Raw genomic sequence first — 26,989 nt, forward strand, 5'->3', positions numbered from 1 at the left:
GTCCGGCGGAGCTTGTCGCCTTTGCTAGAATTTCGCTCAAACAATAAAATTATAAGCGATTTATAAATAGAATTGTGGAGCGCTGGCGGCGGCTGATCGGTGAGACTCGGTATTCCCAGTCTGGAAGATTGGAGGCGTGTGGTGCGCGCGCTCAACGTCTGTCGACTGCTCGCAGGTTTGTATCACACCTGCCTCACCTCGAGATGTCATTATCACTATTATTATAATACACTTCGCATAGATAACAAAGCTTCAGTCATTGCCCGCGCGCCTTCCCCGACCGCGATCCGTGACTTTGAAGTGTCAAATATCTGTTATGAGTGAAATAAATCTTTACTAACAAAGTAAGTGAATATTATGATGTATTAATTAAAATAGTTCTCGCATGACTTGAAGCAATTATCACGGACTTTATGCGAAACAGGTGTTTTAATTAAGCGTATTCTTTAGGTGCTTAAGTTTATCGTGTAAAATTGTTTTTCGTCTACGATAAAGTTTTTAGTGCATGAAGTTCGCTAGCTATTATAACTTGATCATATTAACTTAGTTCGTAACTTAGCTCATCTTCAGAATCAGAACATGTGTAGATCTTTAAACAGCAACTAAATTACGTATTATAGGTAGATAATTTATATCTAGTGAAATATCTACGTAGTTAGTATATCGGCGAATTGTTTTAAAACGTAAGAAATCTGATGGCAGTCGCCAGTTGCGTGGTATATGTAGATTATTTTCGATGATAGCGTGGGTGGCGTTAACTTTTTACGTTCTGTCGCAATATAAATGCAGTATGAAATTAATTTTGAGTTTATTTTGAGTGACGACCTCGTGCCAATTTTAGGCCTCGTCTGCGTCTTATTTATTTTATATATTGTAATATACAACTCAGTATCTATTAAATAAATATATGGTCCTTGCACTAAATATTTTTATTTGAATTTATTATTATTAATAAAGTTTTAATATTACTATTAATAATTTGTTCATTATCATCAGATATATAATGTAAATATTTTTCATAAGTTTCATTTTCGAAGTTTATTAGATACTACCATAAATATGCTAATATTTATCAGGCGGCCTTTTAATACGAAAGACTGAGCAACAAACTTGGTATCGATGGAAAATTGGGCAATTTTTATGCCATTTTTTAATCATAACTTATTCTTTGAACAGGGGTTTCTTAAAAATATATATATAGATGTATATACTTGTAACATTAATTTTAACTTGAACAGAACAGAGTCAGAAAGTGATATGCGACATTGACCATAATAATTATAACATTTCAAGAATACACCTATCAATGGAGTATATCGCAATAAGTCGGTTTTCAATATTTCACGGGTGAGTAATGAAAAGAGTTTTTACAGAGTAGGACAGTTTATATAAAGTGCAATGCGGTTTTGTTTGCATCATGCAAAATATATCATACCGCGTGATAAACATACATAAAAAATAAAGAAATTTGATAGTAACAAAAATCTATAATCTTGAATGCAAATATATGTTACCTTATATTGCTTAGAAGAATTAATTATATATGTAAGGTTTCTTAATAACCTAGGATATGCTATCTAAGCAGTATTTATACTTCCGTGCCTACCTGTTTCGAGTCGCATTATCCGTCCAGTCAGATTATGGGAGTGACGAATGTAGAGTGCAATGAGTGTGTACTTGTGCTCAACAATATTTCCTGCGCGAGAGAAATCGGACTATAGGACATCATAATCACCCTGCAAATTATGGATGTGATTTCATTCACTAAGTTAACTATTTGTTTAAGGGTTGAATAAACCACAATTTTTTTAAAAAAACATATTTTTCATCTATATATTTGAAATGTTTGTTATATAATGTAAAATCTTGTTTCAGTTTTATTATATTACGTGTACAAGAAAATTATTTATTGTAAGAACGTGATACGTTCCAAGAGATTTCGTAATAGCTTCGGTTAAAAAATACGTTAACATTTCAGTGCCAAACACATTATTTCATTTGGCAGATGTTAGGTAATAACGCGAAATTTGCTGCAAATTATAATACACCGCAGACATTTTCGTAAGCTTGAATTATATTCTCTTAAGAATGTTATGGTGGATTGATATCGTTATTTTCTCGGAAATAGCAGTAGCATCTGTATTATGACCATAGTCAGACCACATAAAACATAACTATGTAAATAAATAGGGCGGCTTGACACCAGTGCCCTGTGTCTATGATTTAAACTTGAAATAAGATGATGTTCATACATTTATTTCATTAATTATTATTTATTAAATTTTAACATGTTGTCTTATTTGCGAAGAGGGTCGGTCGATTTTTCGCCCAGAGGATCGGATTTGAGATTCATAGGAGGAGTGCTCCTCACATTTTATTTTATATTATACTATGATTTTTATATATTTAGGCTTTAATACAGTAACAGCCTGTGAATGTTCCACTGCTGGGTTAAGGCCTCCTTTCCTTTTTTGAGGAGAAGTTTTGGAGCTTATTCCACCATGCTTCTCCAATACGGGTTGGTGGAATACACATGTGGCAGAATTTCGGTGAAATTAGACACATGCAGGTTTTCTTAAGATGTTTTCTTTCACCGTTAAGCACGAGATGAATTATAAACACAAATTTCAGCCAAGACCAACGGCATAACGTGCATTCGCCTTCTCTATAGTATATACCTATCGATATCAAATTTATCCAACAATAGTTAGTCTTTATTTTCCTATTTTTCCGTGGTGTAACAATTTAACTGGTTAATGATTTAGCCATTTCTCGAAAATAAACACATAAACAAATATACCCACTATTGTACTATGGCAATATTTCCTAAAATTTAGTCCATTCCAGTTATTATGGATACGAATTTAAGATTTTCAATTAAATATGGTATACCTATCTGCTGCAGCGGCTATCCAAATATGACATTTGACAAGATGTCGATATTAGTTCCGATTTTGGCCACGCGCCATAATATCCTTGTCGGACTATACAGACATCTGTGCTTATTTTCCGCCATATTTTGATCTTTTTTAACATATAAAATTTCGCCATTTTGTACGTATTTCTTATTTTTCAAATTTATTCGTTTGTGCCTATTGAAAAAAATTGTACTATAGTAACTTCTCTAGTTGTAGCATCGGTCGATCGTCGATATCATATTTAGCACAATATTTTACCCTACGTATACAAGTAAGTGAAGAAGTCAATGTAGTTTTCGAAATATCTATCTTTGTATAATAATTATTAGAAATAGGAAAAAGTTTCTAAACTTTGAAAGCTTGATTAATTTTTCTTCGTAATCAGCAGCACTCAGAATGATCGATTTAATTAAAATCCATTACCCATAATCACTTATAAAATCTTATCTTTTTTTATTATTAATTTAATGAGCAAAGACTTTTGGTACGACAATTTTAATTTAGTCACCTTAACACCGTTAAAAATTGAAATTAGATGTATTTGCTTGGAGCTTCCTCGCAATTATTTATACCTGAGCCGAGTAAGTCGTTAAAATTACGTAATTATGACGTAATATCGGTAATAGTCTGACGTTATCGAAGGTGTGTCAGAAGTCTTATGATTTTGTCTGGATTTAATTTAAATATGAGGGTAGAAAATAATTTAGCTTTACAGCTAAATTTTTTTAAAGAAGATACCAATTGCATGTATATTTTTTGTTTAACAAAAATATTATAGGATTTAATAAGTTATGTATGTAGGTAGGTAACAGCTCGTTAATGTATCACTGCTGAGCTAAAACCTCCTTTACTCTTAGGGAGGAGAGTCTATTATGCCATTATATATTTAAAGTATATATAAAGAGATCGCTCTCTTAGCGATACGACCGCCTTGTATATACCATTAATTTTATTTTTGTTGCTTTATTTTTATTTTACTCTTTTGGCGTTAAATTAGACATTTCATTTCATTTCATCGGTGCTATTTTGTGGTTACATTGTATTTAATATTTAATTATTTTATTAGGAAGAAAATATTATTCTTTTTTCAAATGTTATCATCATTATTGTTATTATAATGTTTACAATAGCCAAAATATTATGGGTTCAGAGTGTCAGTTCAAAGTAACTATAAAAGTTGGTACCACCCACTCATTACATAGTCTACCGCCAATATCAATATTAGTATTCTTTAGTTCAGTCTGAAGGGTGAGTGAATCTACAGTGTACCTACAGATACAAGGGACATATAAAATCTTAGTTCCCAAGCTGGGTGTGTAATGGTTTAAAAATTTGTTTTTAACGGAAGGAAAAAAAATCAAACTCTCGAATAATAGCACGGAAACAAAAGTGCTTGAGAGATGATGAATGAGAATAAATAGGAACCACTTAGTAAGGAATTGAATTCAAACGTTATTTGTATTAGTAAAGTTTCGAGAGGAGATATCGACTGTAATGAACTTCGTCTCTATCAAGACTTCTTGTACTTTGGAATCTTTTGGTTCTTCGAGTGCCAGAACTGCGCACAAGTTACACAAATCTGTTCGTTGCCCGAAGTAAACACGAACTATTCGAAACATGTTTACACTTTGAAAACTTTTACGTCTTATGGATTATGTTTACGGAAAATTGTTTACTTATATATAGCAATAATCAATCAATGAAAAAGTTTTTACATAAGACAATTAGATAAAAATAAACAAATGAAAATCAAACGCAACTATATCCCATCACAAAAAATAAAAATAGCTTTAATAGCTAAAATCAGCTTTTTGTTGTTTCAAATATTTTTCTAACATGTGGGCGAAAAAAAAGCGTTTTTATGGAAAAACATTGTGTTGAAGTAAATTTGAAGTAAAAACCCATATAATTACACATTGATTAACCTTTAATTTTTGTAATGACGAACAATGTCAATTTAAAAAATTAGTTAGAAGACCACAAATCAGCGATAAGTATTTAGTCAAATTCTTTTAGGAACAGAAGTTAGAAATTTCATTTACGATGAAATAAATGTATATGATTTTAAATATTAATGAAATAGAAAAACAAAGTGGGACAACGGGAGCTACTATTATGTGGCATGATTTTGAATCACTTTCATAAATAAACAATAATATTCAAGTGAAATCATGAATTGAAAGAGGTTGGACGATAATGATCACCATTTTTAACTCATTAAATAATTGAAGAATACGTAATAAAGCATCGTCTAGCATATAAGTGCAATTTTATAGACCCATTTGTAGAATGGTATTAAATCTCAGATGGAGGTGTGCCAATATCGTGACGTCATGTTAGGTCATCCAGGTGGAATGTGCCAAGTGTTAATGAACTCCAACGTCGGATAATCTTTTTCCATTTTTAAAGTCGTCAAACCGTACTTATACTTCATAAATTTGGGTAATTTGAGCCTATTTTTGGAAGGCGCGATTGCCTTTCGTGTGCAGGAATGTTTTTCGTTAATAAATGTTTTACATAATTCTATTAAATATCTTGGTATAATATCATTTTCACTGTTTTCGGCTATGGTGACAATTCTTTATGGTGACCAGCTACGCATTAGCTATTGTTATGCATAACTATATTTATGTACAAATTATTTGGACAAACACACGAACATCATCATCATCATGCTAATAATCTGATTGGAATCCATTACGAAGCTATCGATAGGTTTTTTATCCACCACATTCAAGTTTCTTCACGACGTTTTCCTTCATCTCCGAGTACGAGATGAACTATAAACACAAATTGATCACGAATGGTGGTGGTGCTTGCCCAGGTTTGAAGTTGGAATCATCGGTTAAGATTCTTGTCTTCTAACCACTGTGCCATCACGGCTCTAAGCGCATAGATATTAATATCTTCATAAATTATGCGTGTGGTTGCAACTGCAACCACTAGCTGTAATTTATTTCGTGATTTTTGCTGCGCAGCTTAGCCGCTACGTACATAACGTAGCTCCTAGGCGATTCTTAACTTCGAATCATTTCATCCAACTGAAGAATAAAACTTACCTTATAAACAGGTCCATCTTAGACCATACTTATGATTTTGACACATTTTTTTATAGAATAGGAAGGCGGACGAGCATATGGGCCACCTGATGGTAAGTGGTCACCAACGCCCATAGAGATTGGCATTAACCATCGCTTACATCACCAATGCGCCATCAACCTTGGCTCACTCACCCTTCAAACCGGAACATAAAAATACTATAATCTACGTCTAGCTTTTCAATTTCAGGACCATAAATAAGTCCCCTTATGGGATATAAAGGACTTTTGGGTTAAGAGGGAACTACCGACATAATATATTTACGAGTTCTAATATTTAACTTAATGAGCCATAAATTCTGTAACCTCATGTACATATGTAATATATGTTAAACGCCAGCCTTGTTATTGGCTAAATCAGTTATATATAGTTTTATTACAGTCGTATCTATTAATTCGTGCCGACACCGTGCGCAATAAACAGTTACATCGTTGCAATATTTCAATTCCTTGGACTCGCATTCCATACAGTTTATCACGCCAGCTTACGATTAATGAATGTCCAATTTTGAGACTAAACACAAATATCCCTATCTCAAGCACATACATGACATAAAGTTACGTTTTTTGAATATATAGTTCTATCTTCTTAACATATATGCGTAATGTTTGAATGATGGTCATATGTACTCATTAGTATGTGTTTCGTGCTCTTATTTCACGTGGAGTGAAAATCTATAATAATATTATAAATGCGAAAGTAACTCCGTCTGTTTGTTACAAACTGCTAATATAGGTATATATAGGGCTAATATAGGTAGGTGGACGCGCATATGGGCCACCTGATGGTCAGTGGTCACCAACGCCCATAGACATTGGCATTGTAAAAAATGTTAAAAATTGCTTACATCGCCAATGCGCCACCAACCTTGGGAACTAAGATGTTATGTCGCTTGTTCCTGTAATTAAACTGGCTCACTCATCCTTCAAACCGAAACACAACAATGCCAAGTACTGTTATTTTGCGGAAGAATATCTGATGAGTGGGTGGTACCTACCCAGACGAGCACAAAGCCCTACCACCTGTCATCAATTATTTGACATTCAAAAGGAGATGATATAGAATAGTTTCACTAATCATTCCCTAGTCATTAGCCACAACATTTATAGGTAAAGCCTTTAGATTAGATAAATTAAGTAAATTGCAATTTGTAATACACAAATAAGTAAATAGCGTTACATTGATACCGTCAATTTGTAAAAAATACAATAATGTATGGAAATGACGTAAGTGTATGATATGTCACGTGATCAATGATTCACGAATGGAAAATGACGCAGCCAATTGTGTATTTTTAAGCGATTAATTCATTCGATATCGTTTAAATATGGTTTCTTCGGCAGTTTGTCATAAAACTTCTACATACATGATCAGTTTAACACGCGACTTTAATATGTTTTGTCTGCGAATCAATAAATTCTTAATATAAAATGTGTTTTGTCTGACCTCGCTGATATTATACTGTATTCATTATCAAACTAAGCGATTTCTTAACTCATTTAATATATATCGTAATTTCCAATAATACTGGTCATAATTGCAACAAGTAATTCGCGATTTTTATTTGAGTATCTGTTGACGTTTTGTTTTTAAATTGAAATTAAATAATCAATGTATTGGTTTCATTAGATTACTAGTTTCCGGCCGTGGCGTTCTCTGCGTGTGAGTGAGGGGAATATTAGGTACCTGTGCTTGTGTGTACCCATACAACGTGTACGCAAAATTTCATGATGATTGTTTGAGAAGTTAAAACGTGAAAGCGTAACAAACAAAGAAACAAACAAATTGTTAATAAACGAATATAAATTATTATAAATGTATATTACATTTATTTAATTGTAATTTTTCTTTATGATAGTGATACTCCGGATTTGACCCACTGTGTGCGAACTAGTGGGTTAGTTTTAATAAAATTTGCACTTTGCTTAATATAAACCCATTTTTCCTACAAATCCAACGTATATCGTACTAGAGGAGTTATTAAAGGCACATACATCTCACTGCAGCCGTAATTGCAGTAAATATGGCAGCAACAGCTCCCACTGGCGATAAAATACACATATGTCGGAAAAGAAGGTAGCGTCCGCAAAACAAATTTCTTTTTATTTCGTTAGAGTTATTTATGGACGAATAATTCGTAAATTTGTAAAATATATAAAATAATAATAAATATATATAAAATATATATAAATATTAAAACTAGAGTGAATATATTATTAAATTAATAATTTGTCTATAATTAATATTTAACGTTAATGTTGAAAATTAGATTTATTTTTGTTTTAGTCAAAAGTACGATTATTACATGTGTATTATTTAAATGATTAAAAATAATAACAACCGAGTTTCTTGCTGGTGCTACGCGGTAGATTCTACATTCCAAATCGGTAGGTTACATTTAATTTTACCTTGTTAAACGACGATTCAAAAGTGACCTTTCAACATTTGGGAAAATCTACTCAAAAATGGCATCCTCATGAATGTTAATGAAGTCAGATGACTATCACTCCGTGCAGTCATTAGTTTTATCAAGATCGTATTAATAAGTAAGATTTGTCAACACAAGATGAAAATACTAAGAATGTAATCTAATTTCATCCCAAATGTATACTTTGTTGGTAAATTTAGTGAGTTGTGGCGGAGTTAATAAAGGAATTCTTCTCATTGCAATAGTAATTGCAGTAAATACAGCGGTAACACTGGCCGCAAGCGATAAACAAACACATAATTATGTAGTGAAACAGAGTACCGTCAGCAAAACTAAATAATTTATGGAGTTTGTGATTTTTTGACTCATTAGAATTAGATATAGAATAATTAAATTCTGACTTAAGCTTTGATAACAATTTTAATTTAGTTGTCTTTATAATGGATTTTAGATGATTTTAACAACTTTTAATAAGTTTAGCTTATTAGTTCAAATCTAGTCAAGCAACCCTTTTAATATGCTTAATTTGTGTTTGGAAAGTATATACACACAATGTGTTATTTCTTTAAATCAACATATCATTCTTTTTAAAGTATCACATGCTTCACAGTGAAGCTAAAATATCTTAAGGAAACTTGCATGTGTCCACTGACCCGTACTTCAGAAGCGTAATGGATTAAGCTCCAACCCTTTTCCATAATAGGAGACGAGTCCTCGCTCAGCAGTGTTACATTAATGGCTTGTTAAGTTTATTGTTACTTAAATTAATATACATATTTAAATTAATAAATTATTCTAATTTCATCTTAATCGAAAAATTTAGCTGCAAGCTGTACTGACATAAAGACTCATGTAATTGAGATAGTAGATAATAAAACGTTGTTCTCGCTATTCTCCCCATTATAGAGGTGACTTTAAAATAGTCTAGACGAATTTAAAATACCGTTTAATTTTGTGTATCTTGAATAGAGAATATTCCAGTAATGACATGACATGAAGCGCATGAGCACAAACGTAATTTACCAAAATATAATTAAGAAAATTAAAATATTTTTTTCTAAACGAAATATAGCAAGTATATACCTAAGTTTATTTACATAAATACATATGGTGCGATGTCTGGTATAAACAATTTTTAAATTAATTTTCAAGGACCTTAAAATTTTTGGCTATTCTATTCCTTATGTTTAAAAGGTTAAAAAAGATAGCCAAGCCTTTTAGTTCACCCTTCCATGTTCCAACGCAATCGGTGGATTCACACTTGGCAGATTTTTATCCGACATATGCAGGTTTTCTCACGATGTTTTCCATCATCGCCTAGCACGAGCCGAAAAAACGAATTACCTGGGTTTGAATTCATAATATTCGGTTTAGATTCACGTGTTTTAACCAATGGGCTATTTACTATATAGATAGAGATTCAGTGTATGTGAATTAAATAGGCAACAAGCCAAAAGTCGAATACGTTTGGATTAGACAATAACTAAATCGTGTCTAGAAATGTATTACGTCGACAACTAATAATTCATCTAATTGCTTAATGGACTAAACATAATGTATGTTATTTATTGTATACTGACTTCCTAACTTTTCGACTGCGTTTGATTTGATTTATTTCGAATAGAATTGCATTAGAAAAAAAGTTTTTTAATCTATCATAAAATTCTTACGTCATTCTTATATTAATTTAAACAATTATTATACCATTTGTAGAATATATAAATAATATGAAAATCGATGTATACTTAAAAAAACTTTTAACTAGATTTTTTGAATATTCAGTGACTAAATTCGATGTTAAGAGGAATGTGCAATAATAAAGCGTATAACAGGCTATAACAAGTCTTATGTATAATTAGTTATTTAAACGAATTGCGAAATTAAAAAAAAACCAACTTCGTCATTAATAATAATAATAATATGATTTAAATTTGTTACAGGAAACATATTTTTACATGATTTATATAATGAAAATTTAATCTTAAAACCATATTAAAGTCTACGCCCTGAACGATATTATCACAGTAAAATATATTTCCGTACTTTTATATTGATATTTTAAATCAATTTCTTTCCTGTCCGTTTCATTTATAAGCGTTGGAAAATAAATTATTAGGATGTCGCGAACAATAATGAACTGTTCTTAGCAGTAAATAATAACAAATGCAATTGCTTTTATGGTGTTTTTTTCTATTCAATTTAAAGGAAATTAAGCTAGTGCAAGATGTGTTCGTGGTTGTTATATTTATTATTATTATTTACTGGAACTTGTTAGATTAAAACTATTAAGTTTTTATAAATTTTCAGTATGTATGGGTCAAATCTTGTAACTGTATTTGAAAGCCAGTTTCAACCAATTTTACTTTGGTGGTAAGGCTTTGTGTAAGCCCGTAGGGTAAGTACCACCCACTCATCACATATTCGCCAACCAGCGATACTTAATATTGTTGTGCTCTAGTTTGAAGGGTGAATGAGCCAGTTTATCGGCGGTAGTGACCACTTACCATTTTGCCCATGCCCTACTAATTCCATAACAAGTCCAAAACTAAAGCAAAAAGACATTAGCTCTGTAAGTAATATTAACCAACCCTTACATGCTCCACCATCTTGTGAAGTATGTAATCATATCTTATATTATTGTTATTTTTAAATACTTTTATTATACCTTGCTTTCATATTATTGCTGGTTTCAGGGTTTGATTAGAAGCCACTATGCAAATCTGTACTGTATAGGTTCCACTTACCAGATAACCATTAGTATCAATGATATGTACTGTGAAGTTACGGTGATTGTTGAATCAAGGTCACTGCTATATCAACTGGGATATTATCAGTAGCAGCCTGTGAATGTCCCACTGCTGAGCTAAGGCCTCCTCTCCCTTTTTGAGGAGAAAGTTAACTCGGATATTCGTTGTTAGTGATTTGATGTTGTCTATCAAATATGTCTAAAATTACCAATGATGTGCAAAGCGAATTTGGTAAATAGCTGATCACATTACAAAGCCTGAGCTCACTATCATCATCATCATCTTTTTGTCGTCCACTGCTGGACATCTCTTTAATGGAACGCCACTGAACTCGATCTTCAGTTCAAGAATCAGAAGATAGAAAAGGTCACTATGTGACACTAATTTCACTTACAGGTAGTGACAGGGTGCAAATTTGATCTAGTTTAATTTTATATACAATTTTTTTAATATTATATACAAATTTATATACTATAACTTTAGTTAAATAGTAGTAGCTATTTAGTATATTCAAATAATATTGTCAGACTTTGGTTTAGTTCCGATTTCGATAACCTTTGTCAATGTGCAATCTGGAGTTTGGTCATTCGAAGTATGCACAATTCACGGTATCGAAACACAAAACAAAGTCGGGTGTATTGACCCGTCGGATTATGAGAGTGAGAGAATAGAGAGTGCACCTGTGATTGCACACACTTGTGGACTATGTCGTCATCGCAATCATCATGTAATGTTGTTTATATTTTGTGATACTTTATTACGCCAACATAGTCGGTCGCTTTCCAAATGAACGCTGCCAAAACTATGTATTTTTAAAAACGCCAACAAAAAAGTTTACTTACCTTATAGATATGTAAATAAATTTCCGAAAAAAAAACAGGACGGTGGGCATATAGTTAGATATGTTAACAGTACATAAGGGCAATTAGAGATGTATGTTTATGTCTCATTACATAAAAATTGTACTATAATTTATAATATGTACCACAATTTATTCATTTAAATACAGCGAGCTTACATATTTCTGGAAGTTTCCTTAACAGGAATGGTGGCTAGCTGTACGGTTACTGATAGTAAGAAAAGAATCGTTTAACCTTGTAATATATTTTATATTATATCGAGCGAACGTTAACGTATTTTGTTAACAAAGGCAAACAGATGTTTCCTGTAAATAAAAGTATTCGTAGTAAGATAAACTGCTAGATTTAGTATAAAATATTAGTAACTTTCTATAAACAAAATGTTTTCGTTTTTGTTTACCTATATACATTTTTCCAATATATTTGATAGTTTTAATATCGATGTATATAAAAGTATGTTGTCCTTTCAATACTAACCGGATCGTATATTTAAATCTTAATAAAAGGAATTTTCTTAATAAAACTATACAAAAAACATTTTTATTATTAATCTTAAAATAAACAAATAAAGCTTATAGGTACAAAGATAGCATATAAGAATATTTTGATTAGATAAGATCAAAATCCATGAGGTATAAAAGAAAATTTATTCAAAACCATTTATACCATCAAGTAACGTGCGATATAATATTATACGAGGTCTACTGCCGCAGGAAATCTCATCCGAACGAACTTATCCCCGAGCATTTGGCTTTCAAACTATGAGATTTTTCCGCAATCTCCGCCATTATTTCGTATAACATACGGCATACGCAGGTCTATTCAGAGCGAACAACCTAATGGATATTTCTTCCTTCATTCTCGGCTATATTTTATCAAAAGTATTCTTTAAACCGGACGCAAATCGCTCGCATGTCCACTGCGATGTAAAATGGCGTGGCATGAGCGTGGCGCGTCCCGATTTATTAGAACGCTTTTATTTTTAGGTTTCCCTCCTGAAAAAAATAGTTTATTACATGGATCTTTCCATTTGCTTATGCATGAAAGCTGGATAACTCTTTGATCAGGGTTAATGCTCGTATCTTGTTGGATTGCTGCCTAATGCTCACTTGACACGCATGATTTGTTTTTTTTTGGGAACTCGTCAGAAATATACATGCACTAATGCAAACATTTTATATTTGATGTAGAAATATGCTAATGTTGGTATTCCATCGTATTTATGATCATGTTAATTTAATATAATATAATAATAATAATAATATCCTGGGACATTTTTCACACACGGCCATCTGATCCCAAATTAAGCTTGTACAGAGCTTGTACTATGGAAACAAGATTACTGATATACTACATATACTATTTTTCTTTTGTGGACACATACTTATATATATAATTACACCCAGACTCTGGACAAACAGACATGTTCATCCATACAAATATCTGTGTTACCGTTTTACATAACACTTTTCCAATCAAAATCACGGATAGAAACTAGTATTGAATAAAATAGTATTCTTAATTCTTAAGCAAATTTTATGTTGTAATTTGTTAAAGCTTTGTTTGATAACGAAATCGGAAACATTGAATATTGCTTATTCGAAGTATATTGTCGCGTGTAAAGGTGCAAGGATGCATGCAAAGATAATATCTCCGAAACCCGGATGTCGGCAATGCACTGCAAGCTAGTGTGAGAAGTTTACGATTTCTGGAAACGAGATCTGTCTGTCTGAATTATTGTTATTTTAGTTTGGAAGAAAATTATTCGTTTTTATATATTTCTGGTATTCAAATGAATCAATCGATTAGAAATATACTTTATTCAAGAATCAAGCAATTTTTAGGATCAAATTCAATGCATTGGAACCACCTGTTCGGAAAATTATAGTATACAATATTTTACATATATCGTATACGTAATATCTGTCTTTTATGGGAATCACCAAATGCTTTTTTAATAATTCGAATTGTGAAGTATGTGCTTATCATCTTTTATAAGTAGATTAAAATTTGTTCATTTGCAATGATAAAAAATATTTATTTAAGAATTACTTATAATCTTTGGAATGAAAAAAATATAATTATTTCATATAATTAAGCAATATCAACATAATTCACCGAAAATTACTCTATAAAAATCTACTGAAGATATAAAGAGATATGTAGGCCAAATAATATAAATAATAGATTGTAGCAATAGTTTTTCTTTGTCAATAGAATTGATAATTATATTCAAATGTAAAAACATATGCAAATTGATACTTATAATAAATATTGTATATGAAAAGTTAATTCTGTACCACTGTGAGAATTATAGTCGCCATAAATCCGAGAATTTACGTATTTTGGCTCGAACAATAGTAACGTAAGTAGTTTACGATCAATCTAATTGTCCAATAACCTTATTAATGTGTTATTTGTGTTTTTAAATATTTGCGTTCTGAAAATATTATTGATAAATAAATAAAATCGAAAGTATTAAAGAATCGAGTTGACAAACGAGAGTCTTAGAAATATTCACACTCAAATGGAAATAAAATGTTTATTCATAGTAGTTAAAATTTATACTATAACTAGTATTCTCCTGTGGATTTAGAGGCTTACTAACTAAAAGGTAAATTATAAAGATAAATTAAGTACATGATAATTCTGTAATGTTTGCCCGGCTTTGAATCCGTAATCATCGGTAAAGATTCACACGTTGTAACCATTGGGCCTAAAATTAAAAAGTTGAAATGAAACAATCAATTAATCACAGATATAATTACAGAGCTAAATAAACACTTATGTCTCTCATAAAACCGTCTAATGGTCGAATAAATTTATTAATGTGCTGTTTACATTTTACGTATGTTTTCGTTTTGAAAATATTGTTGTTAAAAGAAAAAGGTATTAAAAAATTGCTACATCTTTACTGTCTGGCATGCATTGCATTTCTCTTTAAATTTTATTATACACAATTATCTGCTATGCTATGCTATGCCAGCAACCTTCGCGCACATGCCAAAAACAACTGCACAATGTTTCACATCAATCAGTTGCTTGAACGGATATAAGTACTATAACTGATTATATATATTTATATATATTTTTTTGCTAACAGTTTTTGACAGGCCGGTTGGCGTGGTTGGTAGATACTTGCCTTTCACGCCGAAGCTTGTGGGTTCGATTCCCACCCAGGACAGACATTTGTGTGCATGAACAAGTCTGTTTATCCTGAGTCTCGGTGTAATTATCAATATGAGTATGTATTTATAAAAGTAGTACATGTAGTATATAAGTTGTCTGGTGAATAATGTCCCAGAATATTATTATTATTAAAATGTTAGAACATTACTCGATAGTAGATTTCAATAGCCCGCCTGGGTAGGTACCATTCAGTGATCACATATTCTAGCGATTAATCGCAGTTGTTGTGTTCTCGTTTAAAAGACGATTGTACCAGTGAAATTAAATTCATAAGGGATATAGCATTTAAGATTTTCTGGTGGTACATTGACAATGAAGTGTTTTGTACTTATTTCTATGCTTGTGTCTACCATTTACAATTAGGTGCGACCTATTTGGTCAAATAAATAAATATAGTAAATTATATATCATAAAAACTTTACATTTTTGACATATAGTTTCATTTAATCAATCTCTTAACTGGTAATATAAGTAAATAATTTACAACACACTGCGTACACTTTCTTTTTATTTCATTTATAGTTTATTTTATTTAAAAAAGAATATATACGTATTTAATTCTATAAACTTAAATTATTGCGAAGCCATCAAATAACAGCTTTCGTGACGATTTTATTGTTACTATCGTGATTTTTGGTCAAAAATATCCGATTAATAACGCATAAAAACAGTCAAATGAAAGCACCGCTTAATTTTATTAAACCATTTTCCGATAATGTTGGATTTATATTGAATTTAAAACAATATGTTCGATAAAAGTAATTTTGTTTGACTTTATTATATCTTCATAATTTAATTTGTTCATGAAATTTATTATATAAAGAACAGTTTCGTATTACGATGGTAATTGTATTATTAGTACATATTATTTTCTCGCCTGTCTGGGTTGTTGTTGATTGGCTATTAATAATTGCCTTCATTTTCACCTCTCGACATCTATAAACTTTGAGTCTAATTCAATCATAAACAAACATATTCACATTTAAATTTATATATTAGTAAGAATGCTGTGTGATTCGATTAATGATATCAGAACTAGAAATACCCGGCAGACGTTGTGCTGTCTGTGTATATGCATATACATATAAAAGAATAATGCCTTCGATCGATTTCGGTTACGGCGGCCAATCTCAAGAGAGATTAGAAACTACGCAGGAGATATTATAGTGGACAAGTGTGTGCGCGAACACAGGTACACTCTCTCTTCCCTCACTCTCATAATCCGATGGGACGGCAATCCAACAGGACCGGAAAGAGTTCAGGCGCAGGACCAACGGCTTTACGTGCTTTCCGAGGCACGAGAGTGTACATATTCCAACTTCCAGACTCTGGGATGCTACTGAGAATTTTCTGACAGAAAAACCCAATAACGTTTTATTGGCCCGACCTGGGAATTGAACCCAATACCTCCGGGTCTGCGGCATTACATCGAGCCACTAGACCAACAAGGCAGTCAAAGAATAACTGGCTGATTGAATGGCATATAAACGCACATCCCAAACTATTGGGGCACCATGCATACGGGTTCCCTTGAGAAGGTAGCACTAAGGATAAAGGTAATTAAATTTTGCGTGAAAACTTTTATTTTTGAAGAAAGAGCTATGGAAATTGGTATTTAGTAATTCAGAATTATGACGCGAGCAAAACCGCTGGTAAAGCGTTGGCATATATCAAGTGTCTCGGCCTATATAACATAAAACAAATAAATATCTGAGTGAGAATCGATTTTTAAGACCAGACACTAATACTTGTATCAATACGGCAAAAAATATTATGAGTAGTAAATTATTATTAATTACATGTTTGTATTTAATTTCGAAGATAACATATCTATTAAAATTCGTATATTTTTTTAAATAAATTATTAATTTTGTATGTACAAGTACGTTTGTTTCTCAGACAAACAAGAAATACGAACGAGTTCGAATATTCAGTAAAATTTTGTGCGAAAGATTTTGGACCAACTTTTTATTATCAAAATATCCCATTTTAACATTGTCATTACCGTCACAAACAAATCGCATTCCACTACTGAACATCTCGCTATGTGTGCTAGAATTCCTGGTTCTCTGCTTTCCGTATTCAGTTCTACCTTTTTCAAATCAATGTATAAGAATATTATTTTTTAAATGAAAATAATAGACCACCTGATGATAAGTGGTCACTACCGCCCATAGACATTGACAATGTAACAAATATTAACCATCCTCTACATCACCAGTGTGCTACCAACCTTGGGAACCCTAGTGCCTGTAATTATACAGGTTCAATCACCCTTCAAACCGGAATACAACATTACTATAAGTATGGCTGTTTGGCATAATTAAATGTTGGCATGGCAGAATAGAATATATGATGAGTAGGTTTTGCCAACCCGGTTTTGCACACAATAATAATAATTTATCGTAAATTAATGATTGTGTTGGAAGCAGAATCTGACTTTCACGTAACTCATTGTGAGAATTTATTTCTTTTTAAAATATTTTCCTATATTTTAATTGGAAAAATAATGAAACAATCATTAATCGTGAACGTTTCTCTTTGTATTGGTTTATTATTTTCTTATTATTTATGTTTTTTTCTTTTTTTACAGAATGTCGTCTGAAGGGGAGTCAATTAAGACAGAAGTGAAAGTAAGTCAATAAGTGTGACATAGAAGCTCTTGAAAGTTAACAACTTAAATACACTTTTTAACATAATACTTTTCAGTGTTTATTTACTGATATTGATACTAAATAAAAATATTAAATAACAGTAATTATAATAACAAAGTATATTAGATTATGCTTTAGCTATTGCACTTGCAATTCTATTTTGTAATAAAAGATACAGATTAAAATAGTAAATATATAATTATGAAGAAAACCCATCACATATATATGTTTTGTAGAGGAAAGTGACAACATATAACTATAGCTCGATCACCTAGTATGGTTCCCATGAGAAAATACATGCGTAATTTATAAGATAATGGTGAATATGCCAAAATGATGGCTCAGTGATAAGAACGCGTAAATCTTAACCGATGATCGTAAGTTCGAATCCGGGCAAGCACCGCTGAATTTTCATGTGCTTAATTTGTGATTATAATTCATCTCGTGATAGACGGTGGAGAAAAACATCGCGAGGAAACCTGCATGTGTCTAATTTCACTAAAATTCTGCCACATGTGTATTCCACCAATCCGCATTATAGCAGCGAGGTGGAATAAGCTCCAAAAACCTTCTCCTCAAAAAGGAAGAGGAGGCCTTAGCCCTGCAGTGGGACATTTACAGGCTGTTACTGTACTGTAGTGTACTGGAGGAAATACATTTTGTACACAATGGAGTGATTGTATTATTGACACCTAGCTCCATATTACTGTGAATAAAATAATTACATAAAAAATAACAGTTATAGTTTATGATCAGTAATCGAATAAAATCATAAATCGAAATGGCGCGAAAATCACGCAAATGCACAGATAATTATAATGAAAATAAAGTAAAAACGGCATCAATCACAACCAGTGACGGATCCTATAGCCATTTATTGTGGAAATATCCAAAGACTTTAGACGAGATTATGACGAATTAAAGTAAATTAAAAATGTATCCATTGTTTTTTTCAAGGATTTCATACCATTAGTTCCTATCTCTAACAGGAAATAGATAATGATGTCAATCCATAGATTAGCATAGAAAAAATTCTTTGTCACCGGATTTCGTTGAAGGAAACAAACTTACTTATTAAGCTAACACTGATTAAAAATTGTGGAGTTTTAATGTAGGTATGTAAGTTTTAATAAGGAAATTCCGACACGAAGGATTTGTTGACGGATTTTAAATGACTAAAAAAAGGTCATGAGCTAATTAATATGAAAATAAGGATCGCGCTAAAAATACGACAGGATTTATCTTTAAAAATATAATATTTTAAATAAATTATTTGTCGATATAAAATATAGTATTATATATAATGTACGGCAAATGTATTGTCTAATATGAGGAATATAATAAAAAAGTAATGGTAGGAAAGGGTAATGAACTGCAGGTCCAAGAGCAAAATGTTTTGGAAAAAAATATTAACAAATGAAATAATAATTATTAAACTTCGAATCGACTGACAATCAATTACCTGGTTATTCTGGGATGAGGATAATGCCTTTCTATCAAAGATATATCTCATAATGTTAAAATATTGATAAAGCTTAAAATATATCGCACTGGAATGAATAGGTCAATGGACTTTGAATTTCAATCGTCTTGTCTTTCGACAATACATATTCAATTCATATAAACATTTTTATTCTGTTTAAATAAACTTTTTTTTTGTTTGTGTATGTTGTACAGATTTAATACATTTTTGGATTATGGCCAATGAAAGATGCATAATCTTCTTGGCGAAGTCGCATTTGTATTTTATTCTAAAGCCATTGTGAAAATTTTCTGTAATAAAATTAATCTGAAGTAATTTGCTGCAACAACAAATGTAGCGAGTTATAAATAATGGCGATTAAAATACATTCCTTAAATATGATATGTTTTTCTCATGTCTCACGTATTTATACAGCATGCTGTTTTGAATGAAACACTTATTACTGAACAGTATGTTTACAAGACGTGGTCGAGAACAACCATATATTTTCTTAAACGAGAAGCAAAGGAACTATTTGTTTATGCTACTACTGCAAAACAGCCATCACACTGGAAAAACAGTAAAAAAAACCTAAGCAATTGTTTTGATCAGAAGAAATCGTATTAAAAAACACCTGGAATCAATCGTCAAATTCGAGTATCATATTTACTAAATATAATCAATCTTTCGAAAGTAACCATAACGTTGTTGTGACGATACGCCCAAGACAAATTGTAGACAAGGCGCCCGCTAATATTGGGGTCGCGACCAAAATACATGGCGGTAGCGAGCAAACGGCAGTAGGCGGCAGGCGGCGCACGCGCCGACCGCGCGCAACAATTCCCGGATTCAAATCCATTGGCTCATTTACTATCTCTATGCTATATATAACTTACCAGATAATTTGCATTTTCTATCACAAAAAGTTATTATTTTCCTAAGTTTACAAGTGACGTGAATACCGATAAACGTTTAGTGTTGTAGCTGGTTAGTGAATTGTATAAATGTGTTCACAATACAAACACTCCAAATATTCATGACGTTACAGTACAGGAAGTACATGTAATAATTTACCGTTAACGTCGGCTCTAGTGAGTATCTCATATCTATTTTTTACTGTACTTGTCAATTTGCCAAATGGCTTTCTTGTTTTCGACGTTATTTATACCGTAACGGTTAAATCGAATAGATTAATGTTAGTTATATTTAATACAATATTATTGTAAAAACTCCTTTCAGCAAGATGAATCCTCCGTCAGCGTTATACGGAGCTATGAATAAAGAACGTAAGCCGTTCACATATACGCCAGGAGGACTGGATCTCTCAGAGATTAAGTCGGAACGGATGGCTAAGCGATTAATGAGAAATGCTATGAGCGAAGGAGTTCCTGAAACACCCGCTCAAACTTTAAAATCTCCTCCGGTCACTCCTGGTACCATACCGAATTTCAATTGCTTGCCGGTGCAGGTTTTTCCTACATTTCAATTACCAGCTAATCCCAAGTCTTTACTGAAAACAAGGAGTATTTCGGATGCACCTAAAGAATCTCCATCGAGTAATAATCCTCCGACGTCTACACTGAGTACTAATAAGTACAGTAATGATTCATGGAGAGAAATAAACAAGCCTTCGTCGGAATTCTCTAATAACAATATAAGTTCTAATTATAAACCAGCTGTAATTGATAATTATAAGAAAACAACTAGTATTCCAACTACAATACTACAAAATTATGGTAGCTATAGTAGTACCGATATTTTACTGCCTGAAAAAAGTTATGATGCTAAATATTTTCAATCTGAACCTCAAGGAACAATAACGGATATTGGAAGAAAATGGTCTGGTACCGAAGAAAAGACTCAGCAATACGAGAACTCCCAAGTACATAATTCAAATGTTTTACTAAAAAATGCTACTGATAACGAAATTAATCCAGTATCAAGTATCAGTATCCAGTTAACATCTACGCCATTGCAAGATGTAGCGACAAATAATTACGAACAGGTCGATTTAAAATTACTGTGCTCTTATTATATCTGTATTTATATGTCTGTTTACATTGTATGCTATACGTATTTACTCTACAATATTAAAGAATTCAAAAGAATGCATTAATACTAATTGTGAGTTTATTAACTTTTCTTATTACTTTAAATAAGTTCTAACTTTTATCGTTACTATAACTACTTCAATATATTTATGTCACTAACCATTTAATTATATGGTAATATTGTCTATTTTTATATATTATTTGCTATAATTATTGATTCTTATTTTCATTTATTATATTTCAGAAACAAGTGAAGATTGTTAAAAAACAAACCAACACGGAAAATGAATCGGATCCAAATGGAGATACTGAAGCAGCAGTTTTTATTAAGCTACCTACTAAAACGTCAGCCGCAAAAACTGAGACTAAGGTTGAAGTTTTAAAGAAAATTTTGCCTGATGGTACCATTGAAGAAATTAAAAAAACAATTACGAAAACTACAAAAGACGGTAAAACAGAAATTTCTACAAAAACAGAGACTCGAACAATACCTAAGGAGGTCGCTGATGATGTAGTCGAAATTGAAGAAGAAGAGGACGAAATTGAAGATGATGTGGAGGTAAACGATAATGAAGATGACGTCGAAGTGTCAAAAGAAGATTTTAAAAGTAAAGTCACTGAATCCAAGGAAAATGGGGAAGAAACTGTAGAGCAAAGTGATGATGAAGTGGTTAGTGAAAAAACAAAGACTGAAGTAAAAGAAAATAGACATATCATTACAGGTGAAGAAAAATTAGAATCGAGCACAACAAAAAAAGTTGTTGTAATACAATCGACTGGTGAAGAATCTGAAGAAGAAATTGAGGAAGAAGTAGAAGAAGAGGAACAAGAGGAAGATGGAGATGTTGATGTTGAGGAAGTAGTAATAATTAAGAAACCAACAAAAACACAACCTGAAGAAAATGAAAACGAAAATGTGGAAGATACTGAAGAAATAGAAAATGCTGTAGAAATTACGAAAGAAATAGAGTCTGATGAGCAAGAGAAAGAAATCGAACAAGAAGAGGAGATTGAGGACGAAGAGGAAAAAGAAAATGTTGAAAAATCTGCTTCTAACAAAGATGTGGAAAATGTGTTAAAAGAAACTGAAGCAAGTGATGAAAACGAGCAAGAAAGTGAGGAAAAAGTACAGAAAACTGAGATAGAAAATGTCGTAGAGGAAGATAACAGCTTAAAAAAAGAAAATAACGAAGAGGTTGAAGAAAGTTATGAAGAAACTGAAGATCTTGAAACGAAAGTTGAAGTCAATGAAAAGACTCTTGTTACACCTATAGAAGAAAAATCTCAAAATGATATTAATTTTGAGTTAAAAGCTAAGGAAGAAAATAAAAGCAATGACAAGGTAGATATCTCACGCGAGCCTGTAGCCGAGACAATAACCACAAAAGAAGAGACTAAAAAACAAGAAATTGGTGAAGAATTTCTCCACAAAACAATTAATTCTGAACCTAAGGTATCATTTAGGGAGCCTTCAATACCTTTTGAAAAAGTAGAAGATATTGAAATTAAGCCTATTGGTCCAGCTCAAGAGATTATAAAAAAATCGCATACCGAAATTATAACAAAAACAACAGACCAACCGACTGGAGCTTTAAGTACACAGACTGAATATAACAGAATAGAAAATGTTGTAACGGTAAACCGTACAACAAAGACTTTAGATCATGCCTATGAGCAACCACAACAAACAATTCCTACATTAAAAACTTATTTTTCACCAATTAATGATAGAGTATTGACTACTCCACAACCAATATCTAAACCATATCAGCCTATATACACACCAGATCCACAAACCGAAAGACGTCATAGCTTACTTCTAGACAGGCTGAGTGTGGATCGTCAAGTTCCTACTTCAGATATATATCAAAACAATTATCAGAGTAGTCAAAGCTATGAACAAAATCAATGGTCGGAAGAGCCACAATCCGAAATTTTAACAGTAAGTAATGTAAAACCTAGCACAATAACTAAAAACCAACAGTGGTATCAACAAACTATGAAAGAAAACGTCATATCAAATACCGTATCACCGACTCCTGTTCTTCCCAGCCAAATTTGGAATCAACAAAATCAAGCTCCATCACACACCCAAATACCAACGCAACCACAATATCAAACATTTACTCAGCAACAATACACACCTAAACCAGAGTTCCAATCGTCTTACGCAGAAAATAATGCTCAGAACATATATAAGAGTAATACAAACAATGCTCAATCTAATATCTATCCAAGTTATACGCCAAAGCCAAGTTGGGTAAGCAGTACGTTTGATACAAAACCGATTTCTAATACTGCATCTAATCAATACTCATCATTGAAAAAAGAATCCACAGAAAGCTATCAAAAGTCAACACAGCAATTTAACTCGTCCTATGTTCCACCTCCTTGGGAACAGGATTCTAGTTACATAACTGAGAATCAAAGTTACTATCAACCACCACCTACGATATCTTATACTCCTAGCATAAACCAAACTAATCAAAGCTGGAAACCAAAGCCGCCACCAGGCAAGTTTTCAAAAGCGACACCTACTGCGTACATACCGCCAGCTCCAAATCAGTCTTTCGTTAAGCCAGTGACGGTTGATGATACGTCTAAAATTTCTGGCCGTAAAACGTACTACAGTGAATATGAACGGCGTTATATATCTGTACCGGAATCAACTTACGTACCAAACGAGACTAAGCTCTCAGTTCAGCCTGACCCATCGCCTCAATATTATTATGATAACAATGAACCAACCGAATTTGTAGAGCCTCAATGGCGTAAGGAATTAAGAGAGTTTACAGAGAAGGCTTCTCAAACGACTACTCAAACTGAAAATACTTCTATAAGACCACCGTGGGAAGATGATCCTAAGTATTCTGCAACAAGTGAATACTCAGCGACAGTGACACCAAGTTGGACGCAAACGTTAAGGCCACGATCATGGCGGGAAAGAAGCTATGAGCCAGAATATATTGGTTCTAAAGAATGGCCAAAAACAAATACTCTTGGTCGTGGACGGCCACAAAGTTCGTATGTTAAAAGTAATATAAATACGATTCAAGAGAGACCAAGAGGAGTATCGGTTGATAGATACAACCCAAATAATTACCAGTCTCCATTACCGTCGGAACATCCACCCGTTCAGAGCCACACGTTAAATCCGACTATTCATCCAAAAACTTACCATAACCCAACAGTGCCTGCATACCACAGTCGTGCTTCTGCAGAACCAAGGTTAGTCTTATGATTTAGATCGTTGGTATATTTTGGTTTTTCCTGTATCTTAGAGTAAGATGAGTATTTCATTTAACGATCATTATAGACTTATATTAAAGGTTGAATTGGTCCAGTTTCGACCATAACACTTGGATCTTTACTGAAGATCGCGGTTAGACATTCGCAACTTAGTGGTGCTTAGTTTTCATATGCTTAATTTGTATATATATCTCTTCCTCGACGCAGAAGTAGAATGTCGTGAAGAAACTTTCATGTGTCGGATGAATTTCTGACACATGTTATTAACATTTATCTTTGATTTATAAATCGATTGCTTGAAAAAACAAATTGTAATTTAAAATAATAATCACATAATATCTCATGCGAAACTTTGATGAAAATATTTTTAGTACATTACCTATTACTATTTACATTTAGGTAATTTTTTTTTCAATTCGCATGAGATATTATGTGTTTACTAGTGGCTTTGTTACACCAAAGTTATTATTTAGGCTTAAATTAAAGCTTTTAGTAGTAGTAGTACAATAAAATTATATATAAATAATGAATTCGTTATGTCAGAGTAATGATTATATAAACAAAAAATACCGTAAATTATTTTAAGGGCTTGGTATTCTGAGCAGATATTCTAGTGTATGTTTTTTGTTTAGATATACATGGAAACTAAAATTATTACTATTATTATTAATAATATTAAGCATTGCTGTGTAGCGGTAGAATATATGATGAGTGGGTAGTACCTACTCAGCAGGACTTGCTTATTGCCCTACCACCTTTGTATGATATTATTATTAGCTATTGCGATCCCGCTTCGCTTTTATTTTAGGAATACTCGACATGTTTCGGGAACTCACTTTCGATCCTCATATAAGACCGAAATAACTAATAATAATAAAGAAGTAAATTACTAAGAAATACATTATTTACCATGTAATTATATTTATGGCAATTTGTATATTTACAGAGAGCAAACAACGGCATATCCAAAACAACGGATGAGAGTAGATACGAGAGCGCCTCCCGTCCAGTCAAGATCGTTCAAATACCTCCAATGGATAACCGGTACCGAAGATTAAGTAACTTATTCGTTATTATAAAAATACTGTAATTATTATTTTTAATATTTGCTAAGTGTATCATCTATCGAATCATTAAAATATCGAAAGCGAAATATTGTTTCTAAATTAAGAGCATAAATAATGTTTTATATTAAGATTTTTATTAATTATTTAATCGTTAACGACATTATAAACGTTGTTTAGTTAAACAATGATTTATCTCTTTCTGTTATCAATGATTTGACATTTGAAAGAAGAAGACACAATTGTTTAACTTATTCATAATAAGCTACTGAAATTATGTTAAACAAATTTGCAAAAAATTAGTTCAAATTTGTTGAACTATTAAGGTTCATATATTCATATATTTTTATCAATTTTAACCATAATCATCATCTTATTAAAAAAGGCATTGTTTATATAATATTTATAACACACAATATCGTCTTAGTTAAAAATCTCTCTAGTCTTAGTTTTAGGAGAATTTATCAAATTGATATAATTAATAAAAGCTGTTTCTTTCTGTTTTTATACTCATAGTTTATTTAACTTTGAAAGAATAGTTTTATAAACTTGGCTTAACCAAATAAGTTCCAAATAGGTAGAAATGGGTTGTATTTATTGAACCATGTGTAAGCAACCAAACGGTTTAATTTGCCAGCAAATTTTTATTTTTAACGCATAAACTTTGAGCCGTTGAATCCTAAATTTACTAAAATATATTCATGTCTGAATGGGTTTGTATTTTTTTGCCAATTGTGAAGCAGTCTTTAAGTCATACTAATTTTGTAACCCGTCTGGGTAGCTACCACACACTGATATTCTACCGTCAAATAACAATATTTAGTATTGTTGTTTTCCGGTTTGAAGGAGGTGGGCCAGTGAAACTACAGGCACAAGGGACATGACATCTTAGTTCACAAGGTTGGTGGCATTGGCGATGTAAGAAATCGAAAATTAATATTTCTTACAGTTTCGATGTCTATGGGCGGTGGTAATCATTTACCATCAGGTGGTCCACTTGCCCTTCCGCCTAACTATTTTATAAAAAATAACGTGTTTATACGTACGGTGTTACTCTACATTTTTTTGTAATTAAAAAAATGTTTTATGTTCTCCCTGGTACATTACTGATTGCTTATTTACTTTAATTATATTTAATTTAATTAACATACCAAATAAATTGTGCCATATTTATTTTTTAAACAGTTGCATGAATCACGTTGTAATAAGTTATCGTTTTATTTAATTGTGTATTATTGTTGAGTTTTATTAATAAAATATTAAATGAT

At 32.0% G+C, this 26,989-nt stretch overlaps 1 protein-coding gene across 4 annotated transcripts; it reads left to right on the forward strand.

Annotated features, from left to right (window-relative positions):
* On the forward strand, positions 1–26,989 carry LOC126776561 (uncharacterized). 4 transcript variants are annotated; one of them, XM_050499178.1, is made up of 4 exons: positions 1–175; positions 17,835–17,874; positions 21,653–24,636; positions 25,604–26,989. In XM_050499178.1, the coding sequence occupies exons 2-4, from the start codon at positions 17,836–17,838 to the stop codon at positions 25,713–25,715; spliced, it is 3,135 nt and encodes a 1,044-aa protein (XP_050355135.1). In that variant the 5' UTR covers positions 1–175; position 17,835; the 3' UTR covers positions 25,716–26,989. The 4 variants fall into 4 exon arrangements, with proteins under 4 accessions (XP_050355135.1, XP_050355136.1, XP_050355133.1 ...); XM_050499179.1 differs by lacking the exon at positions 1–175 and adding an exon at positions 247–344; XM_050499176.1 differs by lacking the exons at positions 1–175; positions 17,835–17,874 and adding exons at positions 20,151–20,448; positions 20,597–21,362.

The sequence above is a fragment of the Nymphalis io genome, chromosome 20 (assembly GCF_905147045.1).
Source record: "Nymphalis io chromosome 20, ilAglIoxx1.1, whole genome shotgun sequence".
In the NCBI taxonomy this organism is placed as follows: domain Eukaryota; kingdom Metazoa; phylum Arthropoda; class Insecta; order Lepidoptera; family Nymphalidae; genus Nymphalis; species Nymphalis io.

Bases quoted from the DNA above. Each gene is read 5' to 3' on its own strand.
- LOC126776561 (XM_050499176.1), top strand. From the start codon at position 20,601: ATGAATCCTCCGTCAGCGTTATACGGAGCTATGAATAAAGAACGTAAG. The intron at 21,363-21,652 runs GTCGATTTAAAA...ATTATATTTCAG, and splicing joins CGACAAATAATTACGAACAG to AAACAAGTGAAGATTGTTAA. The intron at 24,637-25,603 runs GTTAGTCTTATG...GTATATTTACAG, and splicing joins CGTGCTTCTGCAGAACCAAG to AGAGCAAACAACGGCATATC.